The sequence below is a fragment of the Tupaia chinensis genome, unplaced genomic scaffold, assembly GCF_000334495.1.
Source record: "Tupaia chinensis unplaced genomic scaffold, TupChi_1.0 Scaffold146650_1, whole genome shotgun sequence".
NCBI lineage: Eukaryota > Metazoa > Chordata > Mammalia > Scandentia > Tupaiidae > Tupaia > Tupaia belangeri.
In genome coordinates this window covers 925984-949027 of record NW_006206507.1, presented here as the reverse complement: position 1 = coordinate 949027, position 23044 = coordinate 925984, and the positions used below count along the sequence as shown (strand labels likewise).

At 37.7% G+C, this 23044-nt stretch overlaps 1 protein-coding gene across 2 annotated transcripts in view; it reads left to right on the top strand.

The window, feature by feature from the left end:
• Positions 1–23044, top strand: part of CDK14 (cyclin dependent kinase 14) — a 667802-nt gene that overhangs the window by 150558 nt on the left and 494200 nt on the right. For both annotated transcript variants that reach the window (XM_027768492.1, XM_027768493.1), the window contains exon 4: positions 17589–17834. In XM_027768492.1, the coding sequence (XP_027624293.1) occupies positions 17589–17834 (246 nt within the window). The remainder of the gene's footprint in view (positions 1–17588; positions 17835–23044) is intronic.

The window sequence follows — 23044 nt, the reverse complement described above, 5'->3', positions numbered from 1 at the left end:
TTCAAGAACTAAAAATACATTTACATTTTATTAAAAAGATGGTTATTGGGAGGAGATGTAAGTTGTATTTATTTATATAGCCATCTGTTTCTGAGTAAGAAACTAGTACACAATTTTATTTCTCCTTCAGGGGAGGAATTTAAAAATATTTATAATCTTTATTTTTAAATGCTGTTCATATGGTTACCAGAGGAAAAGAATTCAGCTCCTAATGGATCAGTGGTATCTCCAGTAGTGTATTCTTTTCAGTTTCCAATTTTTAATGTTATAGGACCTTTTGGTTGTTTTATCTCACATGAGGGACAGAACAGTGAGCTACAGATATTTGAAAGGCATAAATGTGCGGGAAGAACTGGTCCGGTTTAGTACAAAGAGGCTAGGGGTGGTTCAGCTAAACATAGAAGTGAAGTGACACAGAATTCCGAAGGCACTGAGACTCTCATTTGCACAGCCTCTAAGACAGATGACAGCATTTGTGATTCTCACGAAGCTTTAGGAAACCTCAGACACTAAGCATATGTAGAAGATGTCCTGGACCATGTTGCTGATTTCAGGTTCAGCTTGTCCTGTTTTTAGTTATTAGTGCTTCTGACATGGTAGCCGTTTTTTTAATTGCTGTAAGTAACATTTGTTAGTCCCCCTTGCCATGTGAGTTCACACCTCTGCAGAGGTGGGGTCTTTTGAAAACACACTCTGGTTTCCCCTTCTCAGGTAGGACCCAAGACAAAGTCTAGTAAAAAGGAGAGCTATATTTAAACCTGTAAATTCTACGAGAGAGGGGAAAAAAGGTCCCCATTTGTGAAAACAACTTTTTTCTTTTCTAGATAAAGAGCTTTAGGGGAAGAATGTCTTGATGAAGAAACTAATTAGCCATGCAATGTGAGCCACTTCCCGTAGCTCGATTCTCCTGCTCTGTCGAGAATCAGTGTTCCATTTCTCCACTGTGGCCAAGGGAATTTTGTAGGTTGGGCTAGGAATTTTGTAGGTTTGCTTGTGGCATCTCAGGACAAAGTCACTTCTTTGCTATGCATGGAGATTCTCATCTCTGGTGTACCATTTATGAGCCCTTGAGCTATGGATGTTGAGTGTGGGGGAGAAATATAGAAGTCAATTCTAATATTTCACCTCTCAATACTGTATGCTTACCTGGCCATAAGATATGAATGCTATGTCCCTAACTTATCTGTTTTCCATGATTGAATTTTAATCAGCATGTAATTGTGGATGTCAGAAAATTTACATATTGAGACCAGCAAATGGTGTAATGGCTATGTCACTGGACTCCCATGTAGTTGACTGTGGTTCGAGTCCTGGACCTGGTGGCTTAAACTCATGCCAGGCATGCGTGTGTGCGTGCCTAGGATCCCAAGAGGAGAATGGAAGAGAAGAGATTGTGCATGGCCATCCCCCCGGGGGCTGATTTCTCGCTTTCTATTTCTCTGTCTCTCTCTTTCTGGCAAGTGCATGCGCCCTAAGCAAAAACTTCTCAAAAAAAAAAAAAGATTAAAAAAAAAAGAACATTTACATATCTTCTTTCTTCCCTTGATCTATTGGGATATTAATAAGGTTTTAGTGTACATAGTATCTAAAAGATATCTCACCAAGCCTTCCACAGAATGGGAGTGGAGTGTCATGTGTTTTGTGTAATCTGGGGTGGGAACTACTCGATTAATGCCAAACATACAAAGGGCATTTTTTTCCCCCTAAGAAAGGACTTATTTCAGGATACACAATCCTCTTCACACATGTAAGTTCATTTTAAAATTTCTGTTCTGAATTTTGAAATGGCTTCCTTCTGATTTCCCCCCCTCCCCCAAATTAAACCCGGGTACATACAAAATTTTGGGTTCGATTCTCTTTAGAATAATTTTGTGGCAATTTTTAAAGTGGATATGGTAGCCAATGGCAAAACAATACTCCTGTATTAGAAACACATAAATCCATAAATTTCTATGCTGAAAGTGATGTCAAATATACTGTTATAACCCATGTATATTTTTATCTCTCTACTTCTCATTCCATTCTCATTACTTTTTTTACTCATCAAGATGTTGGGTATATATTTTTGGAAAATTTTGAGTTCAGAATTATATTAAGTAATTATCTGCAATTACCACTATCCTTTTTGGTAAGTTTTAGCAAAAAATGTCACCCAAAGAACAGTGAAATAATTATCACTCATTGTATCTGGAGACTGAAACAAATTTTGCATGTAAAAGAGTTGATCTCATAATTTCAATCCCTTATTTGACCATAACAGCAGAATCTGTCATAACATGGTTTAAAATCTCATGTTTGAGACTTCAGTGTGCACACAAATCTTTGGGGGATCTTGTTAAAATTCAGATTTTGAGTACCAGCCAGTGGAGGAGTGGTTAAGGTGGCTGGATTCCACGTGGTTGACTGAGCGGTTTGAGTTGTAGATCAAGAGACTTGAAATAGACAGTGGGTATGTGTACATGCATGCCCAAAAACCAAGAGAAGAATGGAGGTGAAGGGATTGTGGCATGGCTGTACACCCTGGAGGGTGATTTCTCTCTCTCTTTTTCTTTTTTTGGAGACAGAGTTTTGATTTACGGTGTGTGCACTCACCAGAGAGACAGAGATAACAGAGAGATAGAAAGCGAGAAATCACTCCCCCTTGCCCCCATGGAATGGCCACACCATAATCCCTTCTCCTCCATTCTCCTCTTGAGATTTTGGGCACAGGCACACACACGTGCCTGCGTGAGTTTCAAGCCACTGGGTTTGAGATTCGAACTACAGTCAACTACATGGGAGTCCAGCGACGTAACCATTAAGTCATGTGCTGGTCCTTTTCTCTCTCTCTCTCTCTCTTTTTTGGTGAGTGCACACAATTTATTGCAAAAAGAAAAAAAGAAAAAGAAATCAGATTTTGACTAAGTAGTTTTGTAGTGGGCTAGAGATCCCAGATAATGCCAATGCTGTTGGTAAGCAAGAATCAAAGGACTAGAGACTATCCCATGTGAAATCCTGATCCCCAGAGATAACTATATTCTAAAAAAGCTATGTAGGCCACAACTAATAATAGAGATGGTGCATCTGCCCTTGAGTATTTGCTAGACCTCACATTGCATTTATTGTTGTGGTTTGGACAGAATGAAGAACATTGAGGTCAATAAATATATGCATCTATCTCTATCAGCCTATAAACAAAACTATATCTCACATATTTATCAAGTATAAATAGAAGACAGAGCAACTACATAAAATTATTTAAGCAACTCATATTAAAACTTGTACTGCAGAAAGGGCCACCTAATATTTCATAATAGAACTTGCAAGATAATGGCCAGGTCTGTTGATGTGTAATCATAGAAGCCCAGTAAGAGATGTAATAAAACTATAGTCACTGAAGCAGCATAAAGGAATGTAATGTCTTTAAGAGTTCTCCATTCAGCTGTGTCCATTAGCTGATGAATTCAGGATTCAAATGAAATTAGGTCAAATCCCAGAGAAACCAGTCAATAGAAAAATAAGCATTTTAAAAGTAAATCGTAATATTAGATATTGAATTTTGTTGAATGGGAACAGCTGGTTTAAGAGGGTTTTCATTGATTGGAAAAGATCTGAACTTAGAAGGTATCTCTTTTTTGGTAATTTCTTAAGATGAATTTTTTAATGGCTTATTTTTAGTTAAAGTCTTATAATAAGGAAAACAGTCCTCCTTCACTGAGTAAATATTAACAGAATATCCATTCCTGCCCCGTCTTTCCTGATTTGGGAAAGAAATCACTAAAGAAACAGACGTGGTTTCTGTTACAGTGTGGCCATGGGAAAAACATGAACACATGAGAAAGAGAAAAAGACAAACCATCTCCTACCTCAACAAAATAAACCAAACACATGGCAACAAGTTTTACAGCAGCTTATATGAAAATATATCGTGACATATTTTTAAGTGACAAATTATGAAGCACAATTTAAAAGTGATGTAGTTCTTGATGTGAGGACATTTGGGGTTTTGACAGTGACAGAGATGGAGGTATGTGACTAGCATTTAGCAGACAGAACCATTTACTAAACAGAAAGTTCTAGTGTGTTCTGTCACATGGCACACAGATAATTCCTCAGCAAAAATGTCCATGATGAAAGTGCTGAGGAACATGCTAGGATTTCAGAGGCAGGGCCAATCCAAGAATGAAAACACCAAGAGAAGCATTGATGGTATATACCTGTTTTTATCTTTTCTTTTTTATCCTTTCTCCTTCCTTCCTTCCTTCCTTCCTTCCTTCCTTCCTTCCTTCCTTCCTTCCTTCCCTTCTTCCTTTCTTTCTTTCTTTCTTTCTTTCTTTCTTTCTTTCTTTCTTTCTTTCTTTCTTTCTTTCTTTCTTTCTTTCTTTCTTTCTTTCTTTCTTTCTTTCTTTCATTCATTTTTGAGGTCTTTGCCATAGGACGTATGCCCTATGTCCCTGGAGAGAAATACGGACAGTGAGAAGGAAAGTGAAAACTCACCCCCTGGATGGATGGCCATGCCACAATCCCTTCTCCATTCTCCATTCTCTGGGATCTGGGGCATGCACACACACATGCCCAGCCTGGTTTTCAAGCTGCCTGGTCTAGAATTCAAACTGCAGTTGGCCATGTGGGAGTCCAGTGCTGTGAGCACTTATACTACCTGCTGGCCCCTGTCTTTATATTTTCTAAATCCTAAAGTCCTGAGGGAAAATGGAATGTAAGAGGAAGTATAAAGAAGTGGATTTATTTGTCTAGCTCTATTTAAACTGTTTAAAATCAGTTATCAGCTGTTAACTTCTGTCTGGAGTTCATCATGTGACATTAGAGCTGTAAAAGATCTGAAGAGCTATTCACTTTGTACCATGTTACAGATGTGAGGACTGAGACCTAGAGAGTGTAAGTGGCTTCTTCTAATTGACTTAGTTACGACTTACATGGGCATCAGGATCGCACGTTTAGAACATTAGCTAATGCTCTGAACTAATCTTAGGCAAGATCTTGGTTCTGGTAAAACGCAGTTGTAAGTAAAAATAATATGTGTGTATCTCTCTATGTACATACATGCAACACATCATATGTCTTTGCTCTGTGTAGCCATTCATACTACCCCCACCCCCTCCCCCCCCCCACATACCCCAACACTAGTAGTGAGAAAAGAAAAGAATAGAGAACGACTGCAACAGAAGAGAGGACAGCATACTTTAAGATCTTGCAGGTTAGGTTATAGATAAAGGTAGCTGGCATAGGTTATGATTCAACTGGTATTAGAAATTCCTCCTCCTCCCCCTCTCCACCCAAATACATGGCCATCTATATCCTGACAGGTCAAATGTCTTTACAAAGGATGTAGTTTTTGTTTGTTTGTTTGCTTTGTTCTATAGTGCTTAAAAGTTCAGGTAATTCTGAGAGAGAGAGAGTATTCCAACTTGAGTGCTCAGAGATTTTTAAAAGATTGATGAGGGTTTGCTTTTGTTTTTTTTATTTCTTACTGGGAGCAGATTATGAGAAAAGACACTACGTAGGAGAAAACCATCAGGTTCTCATAGCGTAATGGATAAGGGGAAGAACACATGTGAGAAATTACCAAGATTTTTGCTTATTTCACAGTTTTGTATTGGGCCTGCCATGGGTCTTCCTTTCATGATGTCAAAGGACACGACCTATGCTGCCCGATGCCTGATACATGTCTGCTGTGGGTCAATTTAGAGTCTTTTAAACGGATTCTTTTCCAGCATCAGCCTTCAACTAAGAGTGTGGAGTGAAGAAGTAGAGATCACACTCTGAACTCAGTAAAATGCGAATCACCAGAAAATGGTTGATTCAAAGGGACAATTTTCAGCCCGAATGAATTCACTTGAAATGAATGCTGGCCTTAACTGAATTAAGTTGTGCTCTTTCAAATCCACTGCTGTGAATTCATCCGACAGTTGTCTGGATTTTACATAGCTCTAAGCTATAATGGTAGGTCAAACTGTGACTTTTGGAGCCTCTAACGCGGAATTTCTGATAATTTTTAAAGAGCTCCAAGTTTGCCAGCAAACAAACAAATTCCTCTTTATGATGAGTGGCCCAAATTAATTGATTCAGATGAACATTCATGTGTGGGTGCATTTCTAACCCAGTCTGAAATTCCAGGTTTTATTGAATTCACTGGAAAAAATAAAAGAACAGAAGTTTATTTTGGTATCTGTGATGATTTCTTCATTTTCTGTTTTCAAGTACTACAAGACATTTTTACTTATGCGAGTTTTGATACTTCAGGTTCTAAATGAACAAAAGGGTGAAGAAATGCAGTCACAGAGAATACGTAGCCTCCATTCCCATTAATATTGGGATGCCTGATTATTATTCACACAGTAATGATAATACAGCTATCTTCCACAACTGGCCATGGGCAGTTTTCTTCTGCTTCCATGATTAGAAAAAAACTATTTTAATCCATGGAAGCCCTTTATTTGCCATGACTTAGTTAAGAAGTATTTACTGCAACTTTTAAGAGAAAATGTAAAGGTACTCTTGGGAGTCATAAAACGAATATAAGACAGTCTTTTGCCCCATGGAGGAGACAGACAATCCAGTTGCTGAGATTAGTTTCACAGAAAGAATAATTACAATCCAAGATATGCAAAATATTGGGGCGGACCAAATACACAGTTACTGAGGTGAACTCTTAATAAAGGATTGGCCTGAGTGAGTAGGATTTAATCTACTAGCTTTGAGTAGGATTTTGAGACAATCTTTGAGCAATGTGGGTCCATGGATTGGTATGTGAAGAAAGTTTTCAGGCTGAGGGTGTTAACAAAAGTATGTGAAAGAGCCAGTGAAAGCTTTCAAACCCTTACAAATATATGTAGCTAATAAATGTAGTTTTGAAAAACCGATTTGTCACTATCTATCTAAGTATTAATTACTGACTTAATTAAATTCCTTTAATTTCAAATACTAATTTAGTGTGGCTGATTACTTTAACATATTTCAGACTCTTCAAAGAAACTATACACATGATTATTGCAAATTATATTACTACACTTATACTTACCCCATTTTAAAACATCAGCTTTGTGGGTTTAATTAATTTTATTATTATTGCTGTATTCCTTTTTGTATTTTCCTAGGAGTATAGATCTACTTATGTAGACTTCTCCTGGGGTTTCAGTAATAATAATAATTTTTTTTTTTTTTTTGCATCTTCTTGGGGTTGTATAATCTTTATGTAGCCACTAGTAACAGTGCCTTCTCAGAACAACCGGAGTTAAACAATATGCGATGTTGACTGTTGGGGTCTCGGTTGCTTTTTCTAAATCAGTGATTAAGATCTGAGTCACTTACTAGGAATCTGAGTTTCCTTCTTAGGGGTTAAATTTTATTTATGTTATTAAAATTTAATTTATTGAAAAAACAATGCTCTCTCCATGGGTTTCACTTAGGTTTTCTTTGCAGGCTAGAGTTTCTCTACCAATGTGCTTGTTGAAGTATTGCTTTGGCAGAAGAATTACCTTTTAACCTACTACCGTACTATATTGCCCTGGTCTGTGATGATTGGTTCATGACACTTTGTGCCTCTTTCTACACTTGTGCCACTGAGGCCCTGATTAGCCATTCCTGTCCTGGTACACTTCCTACTTTTTCTGGCATTATTTGGCTTACCCATAGTTCTGTATGTAAAAATCAGCTATATTTTATTACATTTATCCTTTTATGACTACCATTTGCTCTTTGCCATAGCTTTTTTTTTTCCTTTTGAAATCAACTGAACTCATGGATGGTCTCTGAATAACTTAATTTGGTCCACAATTTCATGTTTCTTTTCGATATGTAAATGATCACTTTGGCCAGTGGGAGCCCCTTTAGGCAAGTTCCTTTGTCCAAGAGCCTTATCCCTGACAATTTTGAAGGATCCGAATTTTCTGTTAACAAATGGATGTTTCCCTGCTCGTTTGTGCTTCCTGCCCTGTAAACTGGAATCTGTTCCCTTCCAAGGATTCCTTCTTTTTCTTAGCAGAGAATTTTAACATAGACAACAATCTGGGCAGTAGGAATCCACATGAAAGTTAGTGGCAGATGGAAGGGCTAATATTTAGAGGTCAGGTAAATCTGCCTTTTCCAAGTTAGAGATTCTCCCTGATGTTTTCCAATTTGTTTCTGTCCCTGAGTTCTCTGATTTATGGAGTTATATCTCTTCCCAAGACTTTCTACTGCACTGACTGTAAGCATTTTGTTATGGGAAGAATGACAAATTTTAATTAGTCAGAAGAAGTGTTTATTTAGAGTGTGGACAAGTTGATAGGAGGGCTTAAATGAAGGCATGGGTGCTGGGGAATACTGCCAGTTTGTAATCTGTCCCTCCAGAGCCTCTTTAATTGCTAGGATGCTCAGTCTTGTCTTCATGCATACTGGGAACTTCAATTATTTTATTCTAGGAACTGCCAGAAATTGCAGCTTTTCATAGGAATGAACATTATTCTTGCCTGGGTCCTTCTTAAATCAAACCCTTACTTTTATTCAGAGTTTGCGAGGTGAGCTGCCAGATAAGTCTGTGAGGTCAACCAGGCTAATTCCCCGTATCTTTATGAAGGGCCTAGATTCCACTTTCTGTTGTGCTCCTGGTTAACAGAGATGACCAGATCACATTTAAGTAGTTTGTCCCAAATATTGGAAACGTGAAACTTTTCCAGAACAGTTACATTGCCCTATGTGGAAAACTCAAGTGTAGATTACTTTCCTGGTAGAAGAAGCATGCACAAAGCAGGTACTGATACCCGTATTATTCACACAAACCCAGGTGAAGTGCAGGCCACATAGATTGTGTATACACTTAGTTATATGAAGAACTTTTAATGAGCTCTATAATGCTTGATGGAGTTATGTCATGCAGAAAACTCTCAATATATGGTCACATATTGATAACAGTCCTTGAATTCATTGTTTATTTTCTCCTGGATCAGATACAGGGTATCTAATTTAGAAAGTGGTATCTGCAGCTTCATTCCTGACAACATTCTGCACAAATATCAAACTGCTTCAGACCACTTCATAAGCGGAGTATATTAGTTTTCTAATGCTGTGTACCACAGACTTACTGGCTTCTGTCTCAGTTTCTGTAGGTTAAAAGTCTGGGCATGGTGTAGCTGGCTTCTTTGCCTAGGGTCTCACGGCCCTGAAATCAAGATGTTAGCTGCGGTCGCAGTTCTCATGGAGCTCCAGGTCCTCTTACAAGCTCACTCGTTGTTGCAACAGCTCATTTTCTTGTGGATGCAGGACAGTGGTTCCCACTTGCCTGTTAGTTGTCAGGTGGTGACTACTCTCAGCTCTCAGAGGCTTCCCTGAAGTTCTCTGTGGTACTGTAGGCAGTTCATAGCATAAATGTTTGCCTTTTTCCCAGGCCAGCCAGGTCACATCTATTTGACTTTCTCTTTTACCACTTGCTAGAGAAATCACTGTGCTTTTCAAGGAGTCATCTGATTAGGTCAGGCCTTGGAAGGCAATCTCCCAATTGCTGTATAACGTAACATAATCATAGGATGCCTCATCGTAGTCGTATTCAAAGGGGAGGGTTTTCTAAGGTGAGGGACACTGGGTATCAGTTCAGAATTCTACCTATCTCTGTGAGCTTGAAGTTAAAAGTTTTTTTCTTGATAACATTTTATGCATATAGATATATATTTGTCATTTTGTGTCAAGATTGTTGTATTGTTGAGAATAGATTTTGGATAACAACTGTCTCAGAACTTCAGCTTCATATTCTGTACGAAAGTTTAAAGTTTACTTATTTAATAAATCTTCTTGAATCTGATGAATAATTTAACAAAACCTGTTGAACTTTACTGTGGGCCACCCACTGAATGAGGCACTGTAGGAAAGGGTACTATAACATAGCCAACATCGTTTCTTACATAAAACTATTATTGGGTTGCTGGAAAAGTCATGATGGGACCAGCAGTTAGCGTAATGGCTATGTCGCTCAACTTTCATGTCGTCGACTGCAGTTCAAGTCCCGGACCCGGTGATTTAAACTCACGCCGGGTGCATATGCGTGTGTGCCTAAGATCCCGAGAGGAGAATGGAGGAGAAGGGATTGCGGTGTGGCCACCCCCCCTGGGGGGGGTGATTTCTCACTTTCTATCTTTCTGTCTCTCTTTGTCTCTCTGGTGGACACACACGCCCTATAGAGAAAACCTTAAAAAAAAAAAAAGAATAAAAAGAGTAAAAGTCATGATGTGTTTTTGCATAGAAAAACTTAGAAAAAAATGTGTCATGACTTTTCTGACAACCCAATAGATAGGAAGATATTGAATGTCACATGTGTACTGATGTGGGGGGAGGGCTAGAAAAATATGGTACTGTGCAGACCAATATGGGATACGGATATGTTTTTAAATGACACGAACTAGGAACTAACTAATGAGAAACATGTTTGTGAATGTAGTAAGTCATTTCACAACCACAAGCATGTGCCCATAAAAGTATACCATTTCCAGCAAGTTCATGTTTTCTACTTGGAATTTGTCATTTGCTAGTAGATGCCTAAATAATACATATGAAGTGTTGAAGAATTTTTGTGGGAACTATTTTATGTTTATAAATTTTATTTAACCTTATTAAAAATTAGGAAAAGGCTGCCACCCTTCTCTGTTAATAGAATACTTTGGAGAAAAATTGTTTTTCCATGGGTGTGTAGTTTCTGTTGATTTTTATGATTATTGAGTATGTTATAATCAGATTTATTAAACGACAGGCTTCCTGGCTCAAAACATACTAATATAAGGCCTTACGGCATGAAGATAGAGCTAAGGCTTTACTTGCAGTAGATTCTGTAATAATTTCTCTTGTTTAAATTGTGCAGACTGAGAGAGCTGTCAGAACTTCTAGTTGGGGTGCTTCTCTCTCATAAAGCCAGTGGATGACTTGTGAGTCTCAGTTTTGTCAGAAATGGTAGCTCGAAGGGCAGCGAATGAAAGGCTTATACAAGTTTATATGATTTCACAAGCAAGTTAAGAATTAAACTTATTCTTTTAGCTTTGATTTTATAAACTTTTTTCTCTGACAAGTTGAAATGACTTGTCATTTCGCTCTTCCTAAATTCTTTTTTTTTCGTGGCTGTGCTGGTGTACATACACTACAAACTTATACTTCATTGTAATTTTTCCCCATGTATTTTAAGTTAGCCAAAAATAGAGTTTTCCATCTGACAAAGTCTCATTTAGTGACATGGTTCAAAGACTTGAACAAAAATGAATGTAGGGTTAAAATTAGCTACATACAGGGCCAGCATGTGGCATGGTGGTTAAGGCAGCTGGGTCTCACATGGCAACTTTGTGGTTCGAATACCAAACCTGGCAGCTTGCAGAACACACAGAGCACATGTGTATGTGTGCCCAAAATCCTAAAGGGAGAATGGAGGAGAAAGGATTGGGGCCTGGCAATCCCTTCCAGGAGAGTGATTTTTCACCCCCACCCCCACACCACCTCTGGCAGAGGTGCACATCCTATAGCAAAAACTAAAAAATGAACAAAACAAAAAAGTTAGCTTCATATTCTTCTTAGCAGAAGTAAGAAATGTTTCTGGGAGGTCCTTGTTTTCTAGTGCTGATTTTTAAGAGGGAGATTAAAGTCCAAACATGCCACCATTTTTTTTTTTCATTAACCATGTATCAACTCCCATTTATATCTTTTTATATGATCATTTTATGTATCTTTTATATATTTATTTCGTTTTTTAGTTTTTCTCCCAAAGGGAGACAGAGAGAGAGGGAAAGGAGAGAGAGAGAGAGAGAGACTCAGAGAGAGAGGAAAGAGAGAGAGTGAGATAGGGAAAGTGAGAAATCATCCCCTTGGGGGGATGGCTGTACCACCATCCCTTCTCTTCCAGTCTCCTCTTGAGATTTTGGGGATGCATGCACGTACACTGGTGTGATTTTCAAGTCACTGGGTCCAGGGCTTAAACCATGAGCTGCCCATAGGGAATTCAACACCTTAACCTCCATGCCATCTGCCAATCCCATCATCTTATGTACATTTATCACTGAATTTGATTTATAAATATAGATGTAAATCTCCTTTGAAGCTCAGTAAGAAACTAATATTTTATAGCTGAAACACAAAGATTAGCTTCTTCCTAAAAGTGTCATAGTAAATTTCAAGGCCCATGGATTAGCCCTCCTCTCTCTATTTTTATTCTCCCCATAGGTTTTGCTTCTCTCAGCCATATTTTGTAGTTTGTATTTATAAGTCTTGTACTTCTTTTGCAAGATTTATTGCTAAACATTTTATATTATTTGATGCTGTTATATATGGTTTTTTTTTTAAATATATAAATTTTGTATTGTTTATTACTATAACTACAAATACAGGTCATTTTAAAAAAAAGTGTATTTATTTATTGCTTCGATAAATGAGAGACAGATAAAGGGTGGATGTACCCCCCAACAGGGTTTCTACTTGATCTACCCCAAGTATGAGCCAGCCTGGGCGTGCTTATGTATTTCCAGTGTATTTAGGGAGGTTCCAGGCTGCAAACCCAGGACATTACCCATATGGGTTCAGTTGCATTATTGTTGTGTTGCTGACCACCCTCATCCATTTTAAAGTTATTTCTTTTTCTCATTCATGAAAGATGAAGAAACAAATGATTTTGTACATTGATCTTATACCCTTATACCTTGATAAAAGTCAATTCTAGTAGCTTTCTTAGAAATATTTTATTGGACTTTCTATTTAGATGATCATGTCTTCTGTGAATAGTATACATTTTCTTTCTTTTATTTTTTCTTTCTTCCTTTTTTTAGAGTTTTTTTTCGTTATAGGGTGCATGGCTCTCTAAGAGAGACAGAGGAAGAGAGACAGAAAGTGAGAGATCACTCCCCAACCCCCCAGTGGGGGGATGGCTGCACTGTAGTCCTTTTCTTCTGTTCTCCTCTTGGGATTTTGGGCATGCATGCACATGTGTCTTTTTGTTTTTGTTTTTAATTACTTATTTAATTTTATTTATTTATTCATTTATTCATTCATTTATTTTCATTTGACCAGAGAAAGACAGACACAGAAAGAAGGAAAGTGAGAAAGCAAGCCTCTAGGTCTGGGATTTGAACCATGATTGGCCACACGGGAATGTCCAGTGCCTTAACCACCGTACCACCTGCTGGCCCCAGTGCCTGGTGTGAGTTTTAAGCCACTGGGTCTGAGACTTGAACCATAGTTGACTATGTGGGAATCCAGCAACCTAACCATTGTGCCATCTGCTGGTCCCTTTTTATTTCTTTCTAATGTGCATGACTTTTATTTTTCTTGCATTGTCTTAGAATTTATAATTCAGTTGGATAAAAGTGGTAAAAGAGGACTTTCTTGAGTTGTTCCTGTTTTTAGGTGAAATGCATTTGATCTCTTACCTTTAAGTGTAATATTAGCTGTAACTTTTGTAGATGCCTTTTGTTAGGTTGATGAAATTTGTTGTTTTTAGTTTTTTTGTCAGATTTTATCATGAATGGGTACTAATCCTGCCATATACTTTTTCTGAGTCTATTAAAATGATCATATGATTTTAAAACATTTGTGTATCAGCTATCTACTGCAGCATTAACAATTTATGCCATAACTTCACATTTTAAAACAACAAACATTTTTTATCTCATAGTGTCTGTGGGTCTCAAATCCAGGTGCTTGTTAACTGGTCGCCTCTGACTCAGGGTCTCACGTGAAGTACTAGTCAAGTACTAGGCTGTAACTGTGGATAGCCTTTTAGCTGGGAAATTTCATCCCGATGTCCAGTGTTACTATCAATTTGTATGGACTTATAGTTCTTCCTAGTTTTGTGTTTTCTTACTTCTATCAATATTGGTCTCCTTTAGCTTTCCTCATGCAGTAATCCTTTAAATATTTCCTGAAGAATCAGTTTTGTTTTGGTGGATTCTTTTAGCATTTGTTTATCTGGGAATGATTTTATTTCTCCTTTGCATTTGAAGGGTAAGTCTGCTGGGTATAATACTCTTGGCTGAAATTGCTTTTCTTTTACAGTTTTGAATGTATCTTCCCACTTTTTTCCTGCCTGTGTTGTTTCAATTGACAGATCCAATGTTAGTGTATTTGGGCAATCTTTGTAAGTAACTTGGTATTTCTCTCTTGTCAATTTTATAATAATAAACTTTGGAGAAGATCTTCTTATATCTATTTTATATCCTTTGTATCTCCTGGATTTGGGTGTCCACATTCTTCTCTAAATTTGGAATATTTTTAGTTAATATTGGGTTGTTGGAAAAGTCCTGAGCATTTTTGCATAGAAAAACAGAAAATTATGTCATGACTTTTCTGACGACCCAGTATGTTTTGAAAGATGTTTTCTATGCCTTTACCTGTCTCTTCACCTTCTGGAATAACTATTATGTGGATATTTAGCAATTTAATGGTGTCTAGGATTTCCCATATATTGTCCTCATTTTTAATGATTATTCTTCTATTCTTTTCAGTTGCTTAGACTTTATTAAAGGTTTTGTCTTCAAGCTCAGAGATGCTTTCTTCTGTGTGGTCTAATCTACTGTTGATATTTTTGAGGGAAGTTTTGATTTCTGCGTTGTTTTCTTCACTTCCAGAAATTTTGTTTGATTCTTTTTCAGTGTGTCTTTTTGTGGAATTCCTCCTTCAAGTCATTGGAGGATTTTATCTCCAGGAACTGATTGTCTGTTTCTCTTATATCTCATTAAGTTTTGTTACAATGACTATTCTGAATTATTTTTTCTGACATTTCTGCAATCTTGTGATTTATCCATTGTTGGTGAGGAGTTACTATCTTTTGAGGGAGAGGTATTTTCTGATTTTATATTTCTCTGGGCTATTTCTTTGGGCTCTGTCTTGATTTTTTATCATTTGGTGATACACTTGCTTCTCCCTTTTCCTTTGGAGTATATTTCTGTAGGTGTGTGCTCCTGTACTTCTCTATGATATGTGTAAGCTCTGTGCCAATTTTCCTCTTTTATTGTGGGTGCAAGTGTGGAATTCACAGAGTTTTGTGTTAAGGTTTACAGAGGGGAGTTTCTCTCCTTTTACTGCTAAAGAAGTTATGGGTAAATAATTCCTCCAGAGTCTCCTATTTTCAGATATTTGCTTCTTGTATACCCAAACCTAATTGCTCCCAATGTGATGGAGGTTGACCTGACAGATGGAATGTAAGGCGGTAGACCACATTGCATGCTGGTGGGCCAGAGAGCTCCTCCTCCCCCCAGCAGGCTGGGTGGGGGTCCTGGTTGATGAGCTCAAGCTAAGCAGTTTGGCTTGGGCCTGTCCATTGGTCCTGGATGGGTGAAGGGCAGAAAGGGTCAGCACATGTCGGGCAGTAGTTCCTACCTTCACTCTTTCTGGTTTTTTTTTTTTGTATTCTAAATTAGAAGCTGAGGTCATTGCTTTGGGACTTTTCTTCTTTTCTATATGTAGTAAACACTAAAAATTTTCCTGAGCTGAGTCTTACCATTTCCACATTTTGTGTTGTCACCTTCATTTAGTCCAAGATACTTTCTAATTGCCTTTTTGTATTATTTTCTTACCAAGTATTAGCTGTTATTATTACCTTTTATAGTACCTTTTCTCTTCTGTTGATTTTAAGCAATTTGATTTTAATCCGCTCTTCTATATTTTTCTTTGAATTTCTTGTGTTGACTGTTGGCCTCATGTGTTTATAATTTAATAGCCTTAGTGATATGGCTTGTTTCCTATCTGTTACCTTCACATCCTTAAGAAGAACATATAAACTCTTAAAAAGTACTAAGTGACCGACTGGTGAGTTGAGAATTCTGTCTCGAGTCCTTAAAAAACATCTTCAGAAGTTTTGTGGTTTGCTAAAAAGTGTGATAACACACTTCTCATTTGACGTAATTAGAATTCAGCCTGTCCTTAGTAGTTCAGACACTCTTACAACAGATTTGATGCATAATACTTAATAACATTTTTTGGGCTTCAGAAATTCGAAGGAGCTTAGCTTAATTATACATCCTTTCCTCTATTAGTGGATTTTTAAAAAAGAGTTATTTTATTTAACTTTATTTGTTTATTTATTTGTCCAGAGAGAGACAGAATGAAAGAGAGAGAGAGAGAGAGAGAGAGAGAGAGAGAGAGAGAGAGAGAGAGAGAGAGAGAGAGAGAGAGAGAGAGAGAGAGAGAGCGAGAGAGCTGCCAGGTCTGGGACTTGAACTGTGATTGGCCATCTGGGAGTCTAGTGCCATTACCCATCATGTTACCTGCTGGCCCCTCTGTTAGTAGTTTTTAAAAACTTACACATTGGCATGTTTTTTATATAATTGAAACAAAATGGGAGTGTACAAAATTACTATTGTTACCACTTCCTCATGCAATTCCACATGTCTTCCTTCATTCTCCTCTTGGGATCTTGGGCACGCACGCACACGCTCCCGGCATGAGTTTAAGTCACCAGGTCCTGGACTCAAACTGCAGTTGACTACATGGGAGTCCAGCAACATAGCCATTATGCTAACTGCTGGTACCTCACTGTGATATTTTCACATAGATGTTTTATCCATATCTGTACCTGTGTCTGTATTTATATTCATATCTATCTATATCTGTCCATAAATAGATACATTTATTCCCCATATGGAATCATCCTATAAATAGGTTTTAGAACTTTAGATTTTTACTTTAACAGTATAGACTTTTAAAAGATATATTCAGTCTCTCTGATTTTGGTAGCATATAGGGACATGGAAAATTTTTTATAAAATTTCTAAGACCAATTTTATTTAGAATAATCTTTTCTTTAGAGAGAATAATAGTTACTAGCTTTACAGACAAGCTTTGAAGGCCCTAAAGCAATTTACTAAGAGAGAGTATAAGGGAAAGAAATGGATTAGAATCCAAAGTAGCAAGGAGCAAAAGTCATTGAGACTAAAATAAAATGAGAGAATGGGGCAGGCTGTGCAGCCAGACAATGAAGGAAGATGCTGAGGAGAAGGAGTGATGTAAGCAAAATTTTGGAATGAGTGTTCCTCAATGTTTTTCTTTTATGATATTGTTCCTTTTCATTCCTTTCCCTTGGACTTAAAAAGGAAAAAAAAATCATTTTCTTCAATTTTTCAACATTTTTAATAATTAGCACCGTTCTAATTTGGAGATGAAATAAAAACAAAGACATACTTTAAACACATGTATTTAGTCATGCACGTTTTCAACACCATGTCCCATCAATTAAGAGTGCCCTTTTGATTCAGCCCAAACTATATGTATTTTATTTATTTATTTATTTATTTATTTATTTATTTATATTAAGGCAGGTTATCCAACTTCTTAGTTAGATCCAGTAATAATCCACTTATAGTCAGCTGGTAAAACATGTAAGAGAGTTAAGAACTACCTTAGGTCACTAGAAGTCTAGGACTTAAGTTTTCCACTTCAGGGATAGCTGTTTTAGTGTAAGATCTAAGTGAGTGTAAGCAGATTGATTATCAAGAATCTTTCATATTGTGATAGAAGCTGGTTTGTTTTAAAATAATGGGCATTTGGAATATTTCCTGAAATTGAAATTGGCACTTTTCTAGGCTAATAATTGAGCATGTTTCATGATATTAAAGTTTCAGTGGAGAGTTCTGAATTTCATTTTTCTTTTTTTTCAGATATGTGTCACAAAGATGTCTACACGGAACTGCCAGGGAATGGACTCAGTGATCAAGCCCCTGGACACAATTCCTGAGGATAAAAAAGTCAGAGTTCAGAGGACACAGAGCACTTTCGACCCATTTGAGAAGCCAACTAATCAAGTGAAGAGGGTGCATTCTGAGAACAATGCTTGCATTAACTTTAAGACCTCCTCTGCAGGCAAAGAGTCGCCTAAAGTTAGGCGGCACTCCAGCCCCAGCTCGGTAAGTGCTGTCTTCGCATTTGTCTCTGGGTAAACAGAAGAAATATCCATCTTATAATAGAAGCATGCTGTGCTGGAAGACAGCAGGTGGCTTCATCTGTGAGTTATTATGTATTTTCTCCTAGGGTGGTTTAATGTTTTGAAAGAGAGGGAGCAAACTATATGAGAACCCCTTGTTCATAAGCATCCAGCAATCAGATGAATGAAATGGTTCAACTTATTTTTGGAAAAATAATTTTTGGTTGGTTGGTTGTTTTCCAGTAGAGGAATTTATTATGAAAAGATCATTTGTGTTTCAAACCCTCATATAGGTTATTGTACTTTATTGTGTTCATGGGCAGTAAGGATAATTTTGATATTGGCAAATTCATGAACAGTTCCATTTTAGAATAAATATCATTTGTTATGCTATTCCAGTTTGCTCTTTTTTTTTTTTTTTTTTTTTTGGTTAGATTTTTGCTATAGAGTGTGTGAGCTCATGAGAGAGACAAAGGAGACAAAGAGACAGAAATCAAGAAATCTCCCCCCTCCCCCCTCAGGGAGGATGGCCATACCACATCCCTTCCTTCTCCTCCATTCTCCTTTTCGGATTCTGGGCATGCACACTCATGCACCTGGTGTGAGTTTTAAGCCACGGAGTCCGGAACTTGAACCATGATCAACTATGTGGGAGTCTAGCGACATAACCGTTAAGAGCTAAACATTGAATTCTTCTAAAGAGAACTTCTGTTCATCAGAATGAAATTTAACAAACTCAATCAAGACATTTCCTGCCTTTTGACCCAAGGAAGTTGTCTTAATTAGTTTGGGCTGCTATACTATAGGCTAAGTGGCTTAAACAACATTGTTTTCTCACATTTCTCGAGGCTAGACTAGGAAGTCCAAGATCAAGGCACTAGCAAATCTGGTGGTCAGTGAGGACGTTCTTTCTGGTTAGCATATGATTATTGTTTCCTTGTGTCAAAACATGACAGAACAAGAGAGTTATAATCTCTTTCAGTGTTTCTTCTTATATTAGGACACTAATCTCATTCATGTGGGCTCCATGGTCATGACTTAATTGCCTTCCAGAGGAGGCTCTACCTGCAAACACCGTCTTATTGGGGATTAGAAATTTTCAGTATAAATCTGGAGGACACAACATTTAGTCTAGGCTATGGCAGATGCGTGACATTACGAGGATTGCTGCTTTTTACCTGTAAAATTTTTACTAGAACTCAGGACCAGCCTGTGTCCTGGTGGTTAAGGTGGCTGAATCCCACATGGTCGACTGTGTGGTTTGAGTCTTTGACCAGAAGCTTGAAAAAACTGCTGGGGGGACCAGCAGTTAGCGTGATGGCTATGTCGCTGGACTCCTACATAGTTGACCACGGTTTGCATCCTGGACCTGGTGGCTTAAAGTCACGCTGGGCACGTGTGCGTGCGTGCGTGCCCAAGATCCTGAGAGGAGAATGGAGGAGAAGGCATTGTGGTGTGGCCGTCCCCCTGGGGGCTGATTTCTCGCTTTCTATCTCTCTGTCTCTCTGGCGAGCACACGTGCCCTATAGCTGGCGAGCACACGTGCCCTAAAAAAAACCACTGCAAAAAAAAAAAAAAAAAAAAAAAGTGTTGGGCATGTGAGCATGCATGCCCCAAATCCGTAAAGGACAGAGAAATGGAGGAGAAGTAATTGCTGTGTGACCATACCCCATGGAGGGTACTTTCTCACTTTCCCTCTCTCACTCGGTCTCTCTCTGGCAATTACATGTGCCCTCTGGAAGTTAAAAAAAAATAATAAAAATAAATTTTACTGGAATTCATTTCTAAGACTGGCATGCACTTAAAATTACAAAAAAAAAAATCATTTTCAGATTTAACCTATCCTTAAGAATCTTTAATTTTTTTTTTTTTTTGCCAGAGGGCGTATATGCTTGCCAGGCAAGAGCAAGAGAGAGAGAGAGAGAAAGTACCACCCCATGGGCTATGGTCACCCTGCAATTTCTTCTTCTCTTTTGCTCCCTCCTGTTGGGACTTTGGGCACACATGCACGCATGCACACATCTGGCTTGTTTTTCAAGCCTCTGGGTCCAGTACTCAAACTGCTGTAGGCCATGTGGAATCCAGCTACCTTACCCCAGTATATATATGTGTGTTGTATGTGTGTGTGTGTGTATGATATTTTTTAATATATATATGTGTGTGTGTATATATATACATATATACACACACACATATATATTTATATGATATTTTTTAATAACATGGATGGTTTAAGAGTTTAAAAGCTAAGAGGAGAATGCTTAGAGAATTTTGATTTTGCTATCTTAGAAACACATATCATTTTATAAGTTGTTTTTTAAAGAATTATTTATTTAACTTAATTAAATTAAATTATTATTATTATTCAATTTGACCAGAGAAAGAGAGAAGGAGCGGGAGAAGCAGTTAGCATAATGGCTATGTCGCTGGACTCCCATGTAGTCAACTGCAGTTCGAATCCTGGACCCGGTGGCTTAAACTCACACCAGGTGTGTGTGCGTGCGTGCCCAAGATCCCAAAAGGAGAATGGGAGAGAAGGGATTGCAGCATGGCCATCTCCCCTGGGGGGTGATTTCTCACTTTCTGTCTCTCTGTCTTTCTCTGTCTTTCTGGTGAGCACATGTGCCCTATAGCGAAAACATCTCCAAAAATAAAAAAATAAAAAAAATTAAAAAGAAAAAGAAAAAAAAATAAAAGAGAGGAGAGTGAGAGAGCAAGCCACCAGGTCCAGGACTCATTATATCGGAGTCCAGTCTTAACCACAACACCACCTACAGGCCCTGCCATTTCACAAATTATAAGTTGTAAAGTTAATGAGGGCAAAAAGAGCTAGAAATGTCAACTTCCAGAAGATTATTGATGCTTCAATTTAATTAAACTGTATGACACTGCACAGATCTTGTGTTTTACTTTGTATTAATGATGCTGAAATAAATATTACTAATGCAGTATTTGTGTGAGACGTGATTAACTGCTTTTCCCAAATGGCCCCGTAACTTTGTTTATGATTATGAGAGGGTCCGCCTCCGTCATAACTTTAAGTCCTAGGAGAACTTTTAGTATAATGATGAAGAAACGAGAGGAGGGGGGACCAGCAGTTAGGGTAATGGCTATGTCACTGGACTCCCATGTAGTCAAAAGCAGTTCGAGTCCTGGACCCAGTGGCTTAAATTCACACCTGACTCGTGTGCTTGTGTGCCCAAGATCCTGAGAGGAGAATGGAGGAGAAGGGATTGCAGTGTGGCTATCCCCCCTGGGAGGTGATTTCTCGCTTTCTGTCTCTTTGTCTCTCTCTTTCTGGAGAGCACATGCGCTGTATAGCAAAAAACCTCTCCAAAAAAAGAAAAGAGAAATGAGAGGTGTTAGGAAGAAAGATTAAGCCACATTATGCAAAGAGAATTAATACTTATTTCACTTTATAGTTGTCTTAATATTATTATGTATATCAATATGTAAATGTTGTATAGAAATTAAGCATACCAGATATCTCAATGAGGAATATTAAAATAAATTCCCTGTTTTTCTTAAATTCAAATTTAACTGTTCAACTTGTATTTTATTTGGAAATCCTAGTTAAAATCTGCTAGTGGCATTATTTCTTTTGTTGCTCAAATCATTTTCTGCTTTGGCCATTGGGAACTCTTTTACATTGTCTCTTGTGTCCTTTAGAGATATCTTCATTTTTTTGTTTTTTTTTTTTTCCCTGCCCAGGCCTATCTGCCATTTCTCCACAGAGACCCTGTTCCTTTTATTGCAGAATGACATTTAGAAAGCAAGATCAGGTGCTGGGTGTGCTTGTTACTACTGGAGGTCATGTAGATTTGAAAGTCAGTGTGTATATCATAGTATAAGTGGTAAGAGTCAGATTTGGGATTGGGATTAATTTTTCTTTTTCTTTTCTTTTTCTTTCCTTTCTCTTCTTTTCCTCTTTCCATCCCTTCCTCTTTCTCTTTCTCTTTCTTTCTTTTTCTCTCTCTTTTCCTTTCAGTTTTTGTCTCTTTTCTTTTTTCTTTTCTTTTTTCCTCTCCTCTCCTCTCCTCACCTCTCCTCTCCTCTCCTCTCCTCTCTCTCCTCTTTTCTTTCTACCAGAGGATGTATGCATCCACTTGTTAGAGAAACAGAAAGAGGGAAATAAAGAAAGCGTTCCCTCAGTGGGGCATAGTAATGCTGTGATCCCTTCTCCTCTAACTCTCCATCCTGTTGGGATTTGGGACATGCATTGGCACATACCTGGCATGTTTTTTAAACCACCGGCATCTGGACTGGAACCACAGTTGGCCATTTGGGATCTGGCTCCCTTAACCACTAGGCCATAGAACTAGCCCTCATTTTTATTTGTAATAAGGAATTAACTAAAATCTTTATCAAGAAATGTTTGAACTCATCTGTCTAATGCATTATTTTCCTCTTTTTAATGTTAAATTTTGTTTTCATTAAAGGTGCTTGTGGAAACTTCTAGTACATTTTTCTTGAAATTCAATGTGTCTTTATTTATGAAACTATTTTAGTTTCAGCAAATATTCTTTTATTGCTTATTTCATTTTTCCTTTTAAGCTAATCTCCCTTCAAATATTTAATCAGAAAGATTTTGATTTGGTTGAATTAATCTTTCTAGTTTTCTTATTTTTCCCCTATTTAATTTTTTTTTTGTTTCTGTGCTTTTTATCCTTAAGTTTTAGCCCTTCAATTGAATTTTTAATTATGCTAACATTTATTTCCAGGAAGTTCTTTTGTTGATGTTAATTTTCTTTGAGAAAATTATCCTGTTCTTTTTCAGTAAAGAAGACATCACCTCACCTGTCTCTGAGGAAACTAAACGTAGCTGGGAGCAATTTTGAAAACATTTTTTTCACTTTCTATATACTCTCTCCAAATTATCTCTTTGAGTTTCCTGTTTTTGTTTGTTTTGATCTCTGCTATGTCTGTCGAGATTCTTGGTGGTCTGTGCTGTTTTCATTCAGCATGACTCTTTACCCTGGTATCCACTGTGCTTACTAATCCAGTTTGAAGCGTCTCTGGTTCAACCTCTTTAGAGAGTAAACTTCTTCTGGATTGGGAGGGGTAGACATCTGAGTGGGAGAGTCTAGAGGAAAGACTTTCACCTTAAACCCACTCCAAGTAATCATTTCATTTTCAGTCCCATCTTGAATGTTAACCTCCAGCAGTTCTTGAGTATGTCAAGGGCTCTGAAGT